This window comes from Oncorhynchus gorbuscha, linkage group LG12, assembly GCF_021184085.1.
Source record: "Oncorhynchus gorbuscha isolate QuinsamMale2020 ecotype Even-year linkage group LG12, OgorEven_v1.0, whole genome shotgun sequence".
Taxonomy (NCBI): domain Eukaryota; kingdom Metazoa; phylum Chordata; class Actinopteri; order Salmoniformes; family Salmonidae; genus Oncorhynchus; species Oncorhynchus gorbuscha.
In genome coordinates this window covers 48,734,706-48,752,790 of record NC_060184.1, presented here as the reverse complement: position 1 = coordinate 48,752,790, position 18,085 = coordinate 48,734,706, and the positions used below count along the sequence as shown (strand labels likewise).

The following is an 18,085-nucleotide window of genomic DNA, read 5'->3' as shown; positions in this document are numbered from 1 at the left end:
TTGCCTGCATCTGTAATGGGTCAGCGGTCAAACGACCTCCACTCATCACTGTCAAACACTCCCTGAAACACTTCAGCGAGCAGGCCTTTCTAATTGACCTGACCGGGGTATCCTGTAAGGATATTGACCTCATCCCGTCAGTAGAGGATGCCTGGTTATTTAAAAAATGCCTTCCTCGCCATCTTAAATAAGCATGCCCCGTTCAAGAAATTTAGAACCAGGAACAGATATAGCCCCTGGTTCTCTCCAGACCTGACTGCCCTTAACCAACACAAAAACATCCTATGGCCCGTTCTGCATAAGCATCGAACAGCCCCCGTGATATGCTTTTCAGGGAAGCTAGAAATCAATATACACAGGCAGTTAGAAAAGCCAAGGTTAGCTTTTTCAAGCAGAAATTTTCTTCCTGCAACACAAACTAAAAAAAATTCTGGGACAGTGTAAAGTCCATGGAGAATAAGAACACCTCCTCCCAGCTGCCCACTGCATTGAGGATAGGAAACACTGTCACCACCGATAAATCCACTATAATTAAGAATTTCAATAACCCCTACCCCAGTCAAAAGCACTGCACCCCCCCACAGCAACTCGCTCAAGCCTTTCCCATTTCTCCTTCTCCCATATCCAGTCAACTGATGTTCTGAAAGAGCTGCAAAATCTGGACCCCGAAAAATCAGCCGGGCTAGACAATCTGGAAATGATCTGCCGAAAATGTTGAATTAGTCTCTTTCGTGTCATCTGAAATTCCCAAAGATTGGAAAGCAGCTGCGGTCATCCCCCCTCTTTTTTTGTGTGTTTAAAAAAATGTTTTACCCCTTTTTCGTGGTATCCAATTGTTGTAGTAGCTACTATCTTGTCTCATCGCTACAACTCCCGTACGGGCTCGGGAGAGACAAAGGTTGAAAGTCATGCGTCCTCCAATACACAACCCAACCAGCCGTACTGCTTCTTAACACAGCGCACATCCAACCCGGAAGCCAGCCACACCAATGTGCCGGAGGAAACACCGTGTACCTGGCAACCTTGGTTAGCGCTCACTGCGCCCAGCCCGCCACAGGAGTCGCTGGTGCGCGATGAGACAAGGACATCCCTACCGTCCAAGCCCTCCCTAACCCGGACGACGCTAGGCCAATTGTGCGTCGCCCCACGGACCTCCCAGTCGCGGCCGGTTACGACAGAGCCTGGGCGCGAACCCAGGGACTCTGATGGCACAGCTGGCGCTGCAGTACTTCGCCCTTAACCACTGTGCCACCCGGGAGGCCGGGGGGACACTCATGACCCAAACTGCTACAGACCAATAACTATCCTACCCTACCTTTCAAAGGTCTTCGAAAGCCAAGTCAACAAACAGATTACCGACCATTTCGAATCCCACCGTACCTTCTCTGCTATGCAATCTGGTTTCAGAGCTGGTCATAGGTGCATCTCAGCCATGCTCAAGATCCTAAACGATATCTTAACCGCCATCGATAAGAAACAATACTGTGCAGCCGTATTCATTGATCTGGCCAAGGCTTCGACTCTGTCAATCACCGCATTCTCATCGGCAGACTCGATAGCCTTGGTTTCTCAAATGATTGCTTCGCCTGGTTCACCAAGTACTTCTCTGATAGAGTTCGGTGTGTCAAATCGGAGGGCCTGTTGTCCGGTCCTCTGGCAGTCTCCACACCTGCAGAGTCACATAGGAATGAGTGTAGCAATTCCCTTAACCTCTTGTTCCTACCTGACACGCAGGCGTCCCATCTAGACATCTGGAAATGCAAATGCACTACGCTAAATGCTAATAGTACTAGTTAAAACGCAAACGTTCATTAAAATACACATGCAGGGTATTGAATTAAAGCTACACTCGTTGTGAATCCAGGCAACAAGTCAGATTTTTAAAATGCTTTTCGGCGAAAGCATGAGAAGCTAATATCTGATAGCATGTAACACCCCAAAAGACCCGCAGGGGACGTAAACAAAATAATTAGCATAGTCGGCGCTACACAAAGCGCACAAATAAAATATAAAACATTCATTACCTTTGACCATCTTCTTTGTTGGCACTCCTAGATGTCCCATAATCACTATTGGGTCTTTTTTTCGATTAAATCGGTCCATATATAGCCTAGATATCGATCTATGAAGACTGTGTGATAAACAAAAAAAAAATAGCGTCTTGTAACGTCATTTTTTAAACTTTCACAAAACACTTCGAAATACTTTTGTAATGCAACTTTAGGTATTAGTAAACGTCAATAAGCGATCAAATTGATCACGAGGCGATGTATATTCTATAGGGGTACGTCTGGAAATAATGTCTGGGTAAATCTCAACCAAAATATCCGGTCTGAGACCTGAAGAAATGGGCTGTCTCTTCTTCGTTTGACCAAGAAACAAAGCCTAGGCAAATGACAAGACTGTTGACATTGTGTGGAAGCTGTAGGAATTGCAATCTCGGCTCCAGGTAATTTGCTTTCCCATAGACAATACATGCAAGTGGCGCATTGATATATTTTCAAATTTTCAGTGATCAGATTTTCCTGCGCTTTTCGATTAAACGCACGTTCTGTTATAGTCACAGCCGTGATTTAACCAGTTTTATAAACGTCTGAGTGTTTTCTATCCACACATACTAATCATATGCATATACTATATTCCTAGCATGAGCAGCAGGGCGCTGAAATGTTGCGCGATTTTTAACAGAATGTTCGAAAAAGTAGGGGGTAGGAGTAAACAGGTTAACCAGTATTTCAATGCAGTTAAATTGAGAAACTAATATTGCAATTCAAGTTATATAAAAAAAAATCCTGAATGGACAGAAATAACCCTAATTGCTGAAAAGTTTACTTAATCTTGGAACTACCCATCCCAGATCCGGGAGAATTGTCATCAACTACACTAATTAGCATAGCGCAACGGCCAAATAATCTTACTGAAAAATATTCATATTCATGAAATCACAAGTGAAATATAGCAAAACACAGCTTATCCTTTTGTTAATCACCCTGTCATCTCAGATTTTGAAATTATGCTTTACAGCCAAAGCAAGACAAGCGTTTGTGTAAGTTTATCGATAGCCTAGCATAGCATTATGTCCAGCTAGCAGCAGGAAGCTTGGTCACGAAAATCAGAAAAGCAATCAAATTAACCGTTTACCTTTGATCTTCGGATGTTTCAGACAGCAAATGTTCCTTTTTGTTCCATAAAGATTATTCTTATACCCAAAATACCTCTGTTTGTTTGTCACATTATGTTGTGAAATCCACCGGAAATAGCGGTCACGACAACGGCGGGAAAAAAAAATCAAAATTATATCCATAATATAGACAGAAACATGGTAAACGTTTTTTATAATCAATCCTCAAGGTATTTTTCAAATATCTATTCGATAATATATCAACCGGGACAATTGGCTTTTCAGTAGGAGCGAGAGGAAAAATTACTACCTCTGTCTTTTACACAAGAATCACTCTGAGAGCCCTCAGCTGGCCACTTACGCAATGTAGTCGTTTACGCTCATTCTTCAACATAAAGGCGTGAAACTACGTCAAAATGCTGTAGACACCTTAGGGAATACATAGAAAAAGGAGTCTGGTTGATGTCCCTTTCAATGGCCAATAGGGGTGCATAGGAACACAACAGTTTCAAAATAAGAGCTTTGCTAACATATTTGTGAAAACATCATTGGAAAAATTGGGTTTTCTAATGATCAATTAGCCTTTTAAAATGATTAACTTGGATTAGCTAACACAACTTGCCATTGGAACACAGGAGTGATGGTTGCTGATAATGGGCCTCTGTACGCCTATGTAGATATTCCATAAAACATCAGCCGTTTTCAGCTACAATAGTCATTTACAACATTAAGAATGTCTACACTGTATTTCTGATCAATTTGATGTTATTTTAATGGCCATAAAATGTGCTTTTCTTTCAAAAACAAGGACATTTCTAAGTGACCCCAAGATTTTGAACGGTAGTGTATATTTTGGGCCGTCATTATTTGGGACGTATAGGTTAATAAGCCATATCTGTTCATTGTCCAACAACATATTTAAAATAATCCATCCATCTGGATCAAAATTACTGTTAAATTCAGTGGTTAAAAAAAGGCCAAATCACCTTGAGTAACGTACATACACCCCCACCCCCCCAAAGAATGCATATTATTTTTCCCACACCGAATACAAACATACACACACAAACAATGACTACATATCCTCTGCCCAGACCAGCATGCTCACACCCCCATCCCCAGTGCCTGCATTATTGATTGCCGCGTTGTAACTTTTATGTTTCTCAGTCGCCCATGACAACTCAATATTTCAATCATAAATCATTTGATTTTTCCATTGTGTTAAGGATGGCCGATTGATTGATTTCCAAGTTGATATTATACGTTTTTTTCAAGATGAGTGATGAGAAGAGAATCATCCTGCCCATTGGGTATATCACTACACTCCCATATGCCATGTCTTCCAATATGCAGACAGACGGATTAAAAGTATGTTTACATTGTAATGCTGCTGACAGACAACTTTCTAGGTCCACCCATAACCTTTGGACTTGATAGCATTCCCAGAAAGCATGGATTATTGAGTCATTGCTAGTTTGACACTTAAGACATGCCGTTGTGCTGTAGAATTGGTGAATTTTGTCTCTTGTATACTACATTCTATATATTAGTTTATAGTGGATTAAGCGTACATTTTCTTTAACTGTGATTTCATTAGTTGTGCTCCAACATTCCCTCCATCTTGTGCTAACATCAGTTATTTTTAAGTCTTCGTTCCAATACGCTCTCTGCAAGGTTTTGTATATCTTTGCTATCAAATGAACATTCTTTTCTGACTCAAAGAAGATTACCTCAAGGTTGCACTGATGTCCAAAATATTTCAAATCAAAATGTTGTGATGTGTAACTTTTAAGTTTGCATATATTGAAAATATCAGTCCAAAATTGCTTTTTAATTATGCCATGGAAATAAATGTATTTCCTGTTACCTAGTAATTTACAGGTTCTATGCCTTTAGTTTTCCATGTGAGCCAATTTATAGGTGCTTTGTTCCATAGCATTGTGTTTTTAGGGCCTGATATTGGTTCTTGTAGAATATATTTAATTTTCCATTATTTCCCGAAGACAGGTGTGCCAAACTTGTAGCGTCATACCCAAGAAGATTCAAAGGTGTTTCAACAAAGCACTGAGTAAAGGGTCTGAATACTTCTGTACATACGGCATTTCTTAAATTAAAATTTTAAAAAACACATTTGCAAAAAAACTAAACCTGTTTTTACTCTGTCATTATGGGTTATTTTGTGTAGATTGATGAGGGAAAACATGTATTTAATCAATTTTAGAACAAGGCTGTAATGTAACGAAATGTGGAAAAGGGGAAGGGGTCTGAATACTTTCTGAATGCACTGTAAATGTATGTTATAGCATTAGTTGCATCGCTTCGACGACACACTGAGTGTTGGTGTGTATTTAACGTGTGTATGTGTGTGCAGTCAGGACAGGTTGACGGGGCATCCATATGCATTGGGTGCATAACCCATTAGGCCATCCATCCACGCAGCTCAGTTCCGTCAATAAACGAGGGATATTGGTCAAATATGGCACATTTACGTGTCCTTACAACACGGCTAGAACTAATTACAAAAACACTATTCCTTGTGTTTCGTTATGGAGCATATGCTCAACTTTATAGCCTTTATTGGTTTTTACTTTCCCAAAAACAATAAATGTCCACCTCACGGTTCAGCTGTCAGAGATTTGAGCACTAAATGCACCAGGGCATTGCATAGGCCTTTAGGCTTAGGTGTCCACTGTATGATATTAATATTTTTAAAAGATTTAAAAATAATAGTAATTTTGTCTTTTTTGTAATAATTTTTAACTTTGTCTCCTCTGTAAGAAAAGCACCACTTATTTTTAAAATTAGGAATCCAATGTGCCATTTGTTTATTTCTGTGTTTACGTGACTAATGCTACTACTTTTTGGAAAATGTGTTGTATAATTAATTAATAATTGTGTCTGCTATACAGATAGGCTATAGGCATACAGAAGAATGCTAATTCGTACATTTTCTAGTAGGATATATATATTTTAAGATAAGCATTATATTGTTATAGTATAGGAGTAACTCTGGTAGGCCTAAAGCATTCTTCCTTCCCTCAAGTTCAACTGTCAGAGTCAGTTGGAGCACGCTGGTGTGCACTGCATTCATATCATAAGGCCTGCAGTGTAATATAGCCACACCACACCACACCACACCAAACCAAACCTTCACAAAAGTTACTAAACTTTATTAGGGTAATATAAAAAGTAAGTCAAGGCACTGTTTATAGGGAAAAAAACAAGCAGAATATTATATTGCAGAAAACACAACATTACAGCTGGAACTTAATTTGCCCAAAGAAAATGGCTCAACAGAATGAAAGAAACCACCAACAGAATGAAAGAAACCACTTGCGAACGGGTTTAAACCTTCACAAAACCCGTTTAGCATATTTAAAGAAATGGTTTAGATTAATAAATAGGTCTATAATAACAACAATGACATACAATAATAATATTGATGAAACAAATGTTTACAAATACAAGAAATCAATTAAGTTCCAATAAATTGAGTTCTAAAAGTGCATCCTAATAGCGAGTTGCACAGTAGCCTGTATTTGGCCTTGCCAATATTCTTCTTATCTTTGTCCAGTACAATATTAAAAGTTGTCGATATGGAGGACATTTCCCTTGTAGCAAGGCTCCAGGTGAACATTTCCCCCTGGTGGCACTAATTTTTTAAGTTGGTGGCACCAGCCCATGATTGGGTCGCCCTGATTTAATTCACAGTGCTTTATTAAAAAGTGTAATAGACTACAGACATGGTATTGAAGAAATACGTTGTTTCATAATTTCATGTGGTGATTAAAACTATTTTTGTGTGCAAAATGTGCACCGCAGTCCAGTGATTGTCATGCATTTTGGGTGGATAATTATGCTATTGTTGTTATATTTTACGGTTTAAACTAGGGCTCCTGAATTTTCCGAATTTTGTTGTTCAATGGAGATGAACCTCTTTATGTGCACTAATATGATCGGCACAATTATTTGGGGCTAATTCACCACATCAGGAAGTGAACTCAAAACACATTAGCTAGATCACTAACTCTAAAGATAGTATGCACTCATAGTAGACATGTATTAATCTAATATATATTTTTTTTAATGATCTAATGATAATATATGTTTTGATTAGGCCTACAATATGCACTCAAATCCATATTAAATATCTTGTTTGTAAAATAGTTGCTATTGAGCTCAAAATGTGGGTTGAACAATACAAAGTACAACTACAGAAAGCTGAGAACATCCTCTCTCCATGTATCTAACAGGATAGCTGTGTTTTCCCAGCAATTAGATATTCAAATGATATACAATCAGAACACTTTTCTTTCCCTAGGAGCATTTTTTCCCCCGGGAGCATTTTTTCCCCCGGGAAAGGAGAGAGAGAGTGGCTCACTTGACACAGCAGCAGGCCCCAGCGAAACAGGTACAGGGGCTGGCAGGCAGACACTTTTATTACAGGGATCATGAGGATAGTGTACTTTACTGTTTGACCAAATCATGGTTTTAGTGTAAGGTGAATGAATGTGCAGCACCGAGGCAACCAATACATTTTTTTTAACTCTTACAGCCAAATCACTTATAGACATACTCTCTAACTTTCGTTTTACTAAAATCTGAAAGGCCTCCATGTTCACAATCAACGGTAGCCGAGGCCAAGGCTCCTCTCTCGCTTTCTACTTCCCATCAGCAGCAGGGCATCCCCGGACAATTTGGCCAACTACACATTTTATTTATTGGCTTTTCATATATTTTTTGGGACAAAATCTGATAATAACTGACTAATAGAAACCCTGGTGTGTGGGTTGGTTTCAAGTGAATTTGTCATCTCTGCATGCTGTATTGTAAGAAATAATGCTTTGTGATTGACAAGTCATCTGTTAACAGGTATGAGCAAGCCAACAAACTGAGAAGAGGTCTGTGAGGATTCAGCCAAAAGACATTTAAACGTGTTCATCTTCGCAAGGCTGCTGAACCAGACGGTATCCCTTGCCGCGTACTCAGAGCATCTGCAGACCTGTTGGCTGGTGTATTTACGGACATATTCAATCACTCCCTATCGCAGTCTGCTGTCCCCACATGCTTCAGGATGGCCACCATTGTTCCTGTACCTAAGAAGGCAAAGATAACTGAACTAAATAACTATCACCCTGTAGCACTCACTTCTGTCATCATGAAGTGCCTTGAGAGACTAGTCAAAGATCATATCACCTCTACCTTACCTGCCATCCTAGACCCACTTCAGTTTGCAAACCACACCAACAGGTCAACAGACGATGCAATCGCCATCATACTGCACACTGCCCTATCCCATCTGGACAAGAGGAATACCTATGTAACAATGCTGTTCATTGACTACAGCTCAGCATTCAACACCATAGTACCCTCCAAGATCATCATTAAGCTTCAGGCACTGGGTCTCAACCCCGCTCCGGGCCGCCCCCCAGGTGGTGAAGGTAGGAAACAACATCTCCACTTCTCTGATCCTCAACACTGGGGCCCCACAAGGGTGCGTGCTCAGCTCCCTCCTGTACTCCCTGTTCACACATGACTGCATGGCCATGCACGCCTCCAACTCAATCATCAAGTTTGCAGACTACACAACAGTAGTGGGCTTGATTACCAACAATGACGAGACAGCCTACAGGGAGGAGGTGAGGGCACTCTGAGTGTGTCTCACTGTTAGAGGAAATTGTAGTTAAGATGATTAATTATGTATACATTATTGATTAGAACCATTTATTCTAATACTATTATGTTATGGTATGAAAAGTAAAAGTTATTGGTTAAGCTGTTACTGAAAATGTAAGCAGAATGAATTAATTGTCTGTGTCTTGGGAAGTCAAAAGGGGAGTGATGCTATATGGCTTTTCAGACAGATAAGAAATGTCTGGGAAAGGTTCCATTCCTAAAACAATGGGTTCTTGTGAGAATCGGAGAGAGGGTGGAGAACTGATAATGTCATGTTCAGTTTATAACCTGTGGAAATGTGTGTAAGCATTTAGTACTCTCTGGAATTAAACGCTCTTTACCTGGCTTTTAAGACTGGTCTCGATCTACTTCATGCATAATTATTGAACTTACAATTCATTAATGAATTAGAAATGAGTGCGAATTGGTTTTGGCAATTAAAGCATAAAGGAATTTAGAATTCCTCTATCACTCACTCAATGTAAACAAAACAAAGGAGATGATCGTGGACTTTAGAAAACAGCAGACGGAGCACCCCCTTAACCACATCGACGGGACAGTACTGGAGAAGGTGTAAATTTCCTCGGCGTACACATCACAGACGAACTGAAATGGTTCACCCACACATACAGCGTGGTGAAGAAAGCACAACGGCGCCTCTTCAAACTCAGGAGGCTGAAGAAATGTGGCTTGTCACCTAAGACAGGTTGTCAGGACAACCTATTACAGATGCACAATAGAGAGAATCCTGTCGGGCTGTATCACCGCCTGGTACGGCAACTGCACCACCCTCAACCGTAAAGCTCTCCAGAGGGTGAAGCGGCCTGCACAACGCAGCAAACTACCTGCCCTCGAGGACACCTACAGCACCCGATGTCACAGGAAGGCCAAAAAGATCATCAAGCACAACAACGACCAGAGCCACTGTATGTTCACCCCGCTACCACCCAGAAGGCGAGCTCAGTACAGGTGCATCAAAGCTGGGACCGAGAGACTGAAAAACAGCTTCTATCTCAAGGTCATCACTAACACAGAGAGGCTGCTGCCTACATACAAACTCAAATCATTGGCCACTTTAATATATGGATCACTATTCACTTTAAATAATACCACTTTAATAATGCCACATATCTTACATTATAATTCTCATATGTATATACTGTATCTTATACCATTTATTGCATCTTGCCTATGCCGCTCGGGTCGTCGCTCATCCATATATTTATATACATATTCTTATTCCATCCCTTTAGATTTGTGTGTATTAGGTAGTTGTTGTGGAATTGTTAGATTACTTATTAGATATTACTGCACTGTCGGAACTAGAAGCATAAGCATTTTGCTACACTCGCATTAACATCTGCTAACCATGTGTATGTGACCAATAACATTTTATTTTATTTGAATGTTGGTTGTTGTATACAAGGTTTCTTGTCCCGGTTTAGGGACACTGATCCCGTACAGAGTGATACTGAGACTCAGATTTTTCACTTTAAGTGTAGTGGAAATTGTTCAAAGTAGTCGTTGTGGATACAGTTGTACGGTTTAACTTTGCAATCATTTTTTTTTTACATTCATTTTAAAGTGAAAATCTGAGTCTCCGCATCACTCTGTCACAGTGGAATTGCCATATACATGAATAGTGTATTGACTGTGTCTTTCTCTGCAGTATGGCTTCGGTGTGTGTGTGTGTGTGGGGGGGGGGTTGGTTGTGTAATGTATATGTTTTAACAATGAATTGACTGTGTGTGTGTCTCTTTCTGTGCAGTTTGGCTTTACTCTGATCCGTCGGCAGGCCCTCCAGCTAGAGCAGATGATTCTAGGTAAAGACCCAGCAGACTATAGCCTTCAATGCGTCCTCCACTACCTCCTAAACAACCTGGAGTGAGTCTCACACACACACACACACACACACACACACACACACACACACACACACACACACACACACACACACACACACACACACACACACACACACACACACACACACACACACACACACACACACACACACACACACACACACTTACCACTGTAGATCCACAACAATATGTGATTGTTATGATGTTAGATCAGAGAATTTGGTGACAACTTTCTTGAACCCTCAAAATTACATGTGGGTCGTATTCAATAGGTACCAAGTGGAAGAAAATGGATTGAAACAGGGAGGAACTATCTCGTCCAATAAGAAACAATTATTTTGATACATTTTTCTATGGTGTGCACTAATCAATACAACCCTGTTGTTACATTTTACACTGGGCACAGTCGTCAATTCAACGTCTATTCCACATTGTTTCAACATAATTTCATTGAAATTACTTGGAAACAACGTTGATTCAACCAATGTGTGCCCAGTGGGTTGATTGTCACATCCCAGCTAGCACATTTGGTTCCTTGGAAGTTGAGGGAATGTGCGCTTTTGGTTTCCTATTGGTTCTGGGAATGATGCAATATGTTTCCTGACCAGTTAAATTGTATGTTTTTTAAATGTTTTGAGAACAGAAGTGAAAAATACGCCTATTCTTGGAACAAAAATGATTTGGTTGCGATGAGGTTCTGAGAACATTTTACTATGGTTCCCTGGAAGTTTTCCTAGGAGGTTTTATTAACCTTCGGAGAACAGGAATCATAGGATATTTGAAGGTAATTAAATAATGTTCTGAGAACATGTTTCAATAAGACTGTTAGCTTAGATTGGGTGAACCGTTTTGAACTCCAAGCACAAACAGGACACGTGGGCTGCGTTTACACAGGCAGACATTTTTTTCATTGTGATCTGACCAATCAGATCAGCTCTGAAAAAGATCTGGGGTGAAAAGACCAATGAGTGAAAAAACAAATCAGAATTGGGCTGCCTGTGTAACATGGAAATGAATTTGCTCAGGAATTAATCATGCGAACACATTTCTGTTTTATTGTGTCATGACATCAGTGAGATTCAAAATTATGATCTTATATTCTCTATCCATGGAATTAGTCCACTGTGCCACCAGGATGGAGCGAGCATGTCATGTATTTTTTGTTTACATATACAAAGGTGTTCATTTGTGACCCGTTTCAGGAAACTAAGTATGTCACGGGTCACTACTTCACAGGAGAATCATGTGAATGTAAACGTTTTTTTTTTTTAAATCTAAATGTGTTTTGATGCAGAAATGGCTTCTCAAACATGTGAACATTCATGTGCCTTAATAACAAATGTGTATGCCAACAGTAAATGCAAATAAAATTGTTAAATTACAAGCCTTGTTGGTTTAGCCACAGAAAAAGTTAGCAACCTTCCCGCTAGCCATGATTGGCTGAGATAATGAATGGGCTGGACATGCCGAGAGATGAGTACAGCACGCGTCTGTCCATTTGAGCTGGTCAATATATCTAGGTAATCCTGTCTAACGCTGCTTTAAAAATAAATGTATCTTATAGTAAAACTGCATAAGTGTTGCTCTCCACTTTCTGGAATTTGAGTATGATAGCTAAGGAGATGGAAAAACACCTGCCTCCGGCTAACATCTTCAAACTAAGGGCAAACATGGCATCCGACAGGAGACGTGTCCGTCCATTAATAATGTATTGAATTTACGAACGGATAATCTGACCCGCACAGTTGCAGTCAAAAAAACGCTCTGGATAACATAACAGCCTAACCAGCTCTGCTAGGGCCAGTAATGTTCAGTGAGCTGTTCTCTAATTTGTGTCTGGAAGCAGCTAGCAAGATAGTTTGGGTCCTTGACTGCAGTTAGTACAGAACACTCGGATCAACCCTTAAAGAGACGGGTGGGGCTAAAGCTTAAGAGGGTGTGGAAGATGCTGAATGGGTGTAGATAAAGAAGGGCTCGTTGCGTTATGCTAATGAGCTTGCGGATAGATTTACACAATCCTGGATACAGGTTTTTTTCGTAGCTAAACGTGAGGCAGAAAACGGAGCGATTTGTCCTAAACAAATCATCTTTCAGGAAAACCTGAACATTTGCTATCGAACTGAGTCTCCTCATTGAAAACATCCGAAGTTCTTCAAAGGTAAATTATTTTATTTGAATGCATTTCTGGTTTTTGTGAAAATGTTGCCTGCTGAATGCTAACGCTAAATGCTATGCTAAATGCTACGCTAAATGCTACGCGAGCTATCAATACTGTTACACAAATGCTTGTTTTGCTATGGTTGAGAAGCATATTTTGAATATCTGAGATGACAGTGTTGTTAACAAAAGGCTAAGCTTGAGAGCTAGCATATTGATTTAATTTCATTTGCGATTTTCATGAATAGTTAACGTTGCGTTATGGTAATGGACTTGAGGCTGTAGTCACGATCCCGGATCCGGGATGGCTCGACGCAAGAAGTTAAGACTTAACAAGATATAAGATAGAGAGAGTTTTATTGATGCTGAGAACGGAAAATATATGTTCTTAAATAACATACTTAGGATGTTATATGAACTTTAATGTTTTCTTGTGCTTTTTACAGAAATGTTTCTTAAAACCACTTGCTCCTACCTGGCACGCAGGCGTCCCATCTAGAGCTCTGGAAATGCAAATGCGCTACGCTAAATGCTAATAGTATTAGTTAAAACTCAAACGTTCATTAAAATACACATGCAGGGTATTGAATTAAAGCTACACTCGTTGTGAATCCAGCCAACAAGTCAAATCTTTAAAATGCTTTTCGGCGAAAGCATGAGAAGCTATTATCTGATAGCATGTAACACCCCAAAAGACCCGCAGGGGACGTAAACAAAATAATTAGCATAGTCGGCGCTACACAAACCGCACAAATAAAATATAAAACATTCATTACCTTTGACCATCTTCTTTGTTGGTACTCCTAGATGTCCCATAATCACTATTGGGTCTTTTTTTTCTCGATTAAATCGGTCCATATATAGCCTAGATATCGATCTATGAAGACTGTGATAAATGGAAAAAAATAGCGTTTCATAACCTAACGTCATTTTTTAAAATTCAAAAAGTCAACGATAAACTTTCACAAAACACTTCGAAATACTTTTGTAATGCAACTTTAGGTATTAGTAAATGTTAATAAGCGATCAAATTAATCACGAGACGAAGTGTTTTCTATAGGGGTCCGTCTTGAAATACTGTCCGTGTATTCCTCAACCAAAATATCCGGTCGGAGACCGGAAGAAATGGGCTGTCTCTTGTTCGTTTGACCTAGAAACAAATCCTAGGCAAATGACAAGACTTTTGACATCGTGTGGAAGCTGTAGGTACTGCAACCTCAGCCATATTTAATGTCTTTTGCCCATAACAATGGGTTGAAGCGGCGGATGGATATATTTTTCCACTTTCAGTGATCAGATTTTCCTGCACTTTCCAATGAAACGCACGTTCTGTTAAAGTCACAGCCGTGATTTAACCAGTTTTATAAACGTCTGAGTGTTTTCTATCCACACATACTAATCATATGCATATACTATATTCCTGGCATGAGTAGCAGGGCGCTGAAATGTTGCGCGATTTTTAACAGAATGTTCGAAAAAGTAGAGGGTAGACTGAAGAGGTTAACTTCTTCGGAAGTTTGGATGAATGAGGTGCCCAAAGTAAAAGGCCTGTTACTCAGGCCCAGAAGCTAGGAAATAACTGTTAAAATAATGTCTGTGAGTATAATGTCTGTGACTATAACAGAACTGATATTACAGGCGAAAACCCGAGGACAATCCATCCAGAAAAAAAAATTCAGCACACCCTGATTACTATGGCTGTCAATGGAAATATAAAAGGAATACCTCCCAGATTGCAGTTCCTAGGGCTTCCACTAGATGTCAACAGTATTTAGAAATAGTTTCAGACTTGGTTTTTGAAAAATTAGCTAGAATTTGTAGTTTTTGTATGTGGCTCCCATTTTGGCTGTAGTGTTGGTAGCGCATTCCGGTGCACTTCGTTAGTTATCACCTGGGGATTGATTAGAAACGTTGTTTGACTTGTTTGGAAGACTTTTATTGGTAACTTACGGGATTCATTTGTATGCATTTTGAACAAGGGAAACCAGTGGATTACTGAGTCAAGCGCGCCAACAAAACGTCATTTTTGGCTATTTATCTCCGGTAATATTGTAATCCTGTAGTATTTGTAGCACATTCCGGTGCACTTCATTAGTTATCTCCAGTAATGAATATACTATTGTCCGTCTTAAATTGTATCGTTTATTTACATATTAGGGTACCTGAGGATTGATTAGTAACATTGTTTGACTTGTTTGGACAAAGTTTATTAGTAACATTTGGGATTCATTTTGTATGCATTCTGAACGAGGGGAAACAGGTGGATTATTGAATGAAACGCGCCAACAAAACTTATTTTTTGGGATATAAAGAAGGACTTTATTGAACAAAACAACCATTTGTGATGTAGCTGGGACCCTTTGGATTGCAAGCAGAGGAAGATATTCAAAGGTAAGTGATTTATTTTATCGTTATTTCTGACTTTCATGATGCTTTTGCATGGTTGGGAAAATGTTTTTAATGCTTTTGTATGCTGGGCGCTGTCCTCAGATAATCGCATGGTATGCTTTCGCCTCAAAGCCTTTTTGAAATCTGACAAACAGCTGGATTAACAAGAGGTTAAGATTTTACCCGATGTAAAACACTTGCATTTTCATGAATGTTTAATATTACGAATTTTGTATTTTTTAATTTCGAAATTGACATTTTTGGCAAAAAGGCAAATTCCGCTCCATCATTCATTGAATCTCATTCCTCACAAAACCCACTGAATTTGGCAACAAGTTTAATGATTTTTTCATTGGCAGGATTAGCAAATTTAGGCATGACATGCCAGCAACAAACACTGACACTACACATCCAAGTAAACAGTTGAAGTCAGAGGTTTATATACACATAAGCAAAATACATTTCAACTCAGTTTTTCATAATTCCTGACATTTGATCCTGTCTTAGGTCAGTTACGATCACCACTATTTTAAGAATGTGAAATGTCAGAATAATAGAGAGAGAGTAGAGAGAGTGATTTATTTTTAGATTTGATTTATTGTATCACATTCCCAGTGAGTCAGAAGTGTGCATACACTCAATTAGTATTTGGTAGCATTGCCTTTAAATTGTTTAACTTGGGTCAAATGTTTCAGGTAGCCTTCCACAAGCTTCCCACAATAAGTTTGGGTGAATTTTGGCCCATTCCTCCTAACAGAGCTGGTGTAACTGAGTCAGGTTTGTTGGCCTTCTTGCTCGCACATGCTTTTTCAGTTCTACCAACAACATTTCTTTGCGATTTGAGATCAGGCCTTTGTGATGGCCACCCCAATACCTTGACTTGTTGTCCTTAAACCATTTTGCCACGACTTTAGAAGTATGCTTGGGGTCATTATCCATTTGGAAGACCCATTTGCGATGAAGCTTTAACTTCCTGACTTATGTCTTGAGATGTTGCTTCAATATATCCACATAATTTTCCTGCCTCATGATGCCATCTGTTTTGTGAATTGCAACCCTCCCTCCTGCAGCAAAGCACCCCCACAACATGATACTGCTACCCCCGTGCTCCACGGTTGGGATGGTGTTCTTCAGCTTGCAAGGCTCCCCCTTTATCCTCCAAACATAACGATGGTCATTATGGCCAAACAGTTCTATTTTTGTTTCAACAGACCAGAGGACATTTCTCCAAAAAGTACGATCTTTGTCCCCATGTGCAGTTGCAGACCGTAGTCTGGCTTTTTTATGGCGGTTTTCAAGTGGTGGCTTCTTCCTTGCTGAGCGGCCTTTCAGGTGATGTTGATATAGGACTCGTTTTACTGTGGATATAGATACTTTTGTACCTGTTTCCTCCAGCATTTTCACAAGGTCCTTTGCTGTTGTTCTGGGATTGATTTGTACTTTTCGCACCTAAGTACGTTAATCTCTAGGAGACAGATAGCGTCTCCTTCCTGAGCGGTATGACGGCTGCGTGGTCCCATGGTGTTTATACTTGCGAACTATTGTTTGTACAGATGAACCTGCTACCTTCAGGCATTTGTAAATTGCTCTCAAATATGAAACAGACTTGTGGAGGTCTACAATTTTTATTCTGAGGTCTTGGCTAATTTCTTTTGATTTTCCCATGACGTCAAGCAAAGAGGCACTGAGTTTGAAGCTAGGCCTTGAAATACATCCACAGGTACACCTCCAATTGACATAAATTATGTCAATTAGCCTATCAGAAGCTTCTAAAGCCACAACATCATTTTCTGGAATTTTCCAAGCTGTTCAAAGACACAGTCAACTTAGTGTATTTAAACTTCTGACCCATTGAAATTGTGATACAGTGAATTATAAGTGAAATAATCTATCTGTAAACAATTGTTGGAAAAATTACTTGTGTCATGCACAAAATAGATGTTCTAACTGACTTGCCAAAACTATAGTTTGTTAACAAGAACTTTGTGGAGTGGTTGAAAAAAAGTTTTAATGACTCCAACCTAAGTGTATGTAAACGTCTGACTTGAACTGTATCTGACCAAATTATGAAAGACAAGCATTGTAATTTTGAATTCCATGAAGTAAGTGTGGAAGAGTTGAAAAAAGGATTGTTGTCTATCAACAATAACAAGCCACCAGGGTCTGACAACTGGGATGGAAAATTACTCAGGATAATAGTGGATGATATTGCCACTCCTATTTGCCACTCCTTATTCAATTTAAGCCTACTAGAAAATGTGTGCCCTCAGGCCTGGAGGGAAGCAAAAGTTATTCCCCTACCTAAGGATAGTAAAGCCCCTTTACTGGCTCAAATAGCCGACCAATCAGACTGTTACCATCCCCTTGGAAACTTTTGGAAAAAAGTGTTTGACCAGATACACAGTTATTTTACAATAAACAAATTGACAACAGACTTTCAGCACGCTTATAGGGAGGGTCATTCAACAAACATAGCACTTACACAAATGGCTGAGAGAAATTGATGATAAAAAGATTGTGGTGACTGTTTTTACTCGACTTCAGTGCGGATTTTAACATTATCGATCATAGTCTGTTTCTGGAAAAACGTATGTGTTATGGCTTCACACCCCGTGCTATATTGTGGATAAAGAGTTATCTGTCTAACAGAACACAGAGGGTGTTCTTTAACGGAAGCCTCTCCAACAAAATCCACGTAGAATCAGGAATTCCCCAGGTCAGCTGTCTAGGCCCCTTGCTTTTTTCAATCTTTACTAAAGACATGAGTAAAACCTATGTATGCGGATGACTCGACACAGCGACTGAAATGACTGCAATACTAAACAAGGAGCTGTAGTTAGTTTGGGATGGGTGGCAAGGAATAAATTAGTCCTAAATA

At 39.7% G+C, this 18,085-nt stretch overlaps 1 protein-coding gene across 1 annotated transcript in view; it reads left to right on the top strand.

The window, feature by feature from the left end:
* The window catches only part of LOC123991091 (acyl-CoA dehydrogenase family member 11-like), a 99,003-nt gene that overhangs the window by 8,326 nt on the left and 72,592 nt on the right, over positions 1-18,085 (top strand). The window contains exon 2 of the mRNA XM_046292293.1: positions 10,566-10,681. Within this exon, the coding sequence (XP_046148249.1) occupies positions 10,649-10,681 (33 nt within the window). The 5' untranslated portion in view covers positions 10,566-10,648. The remainder of the gene's footprint in view (positions 1-10,565; positions 10,682-18,085) is intronic.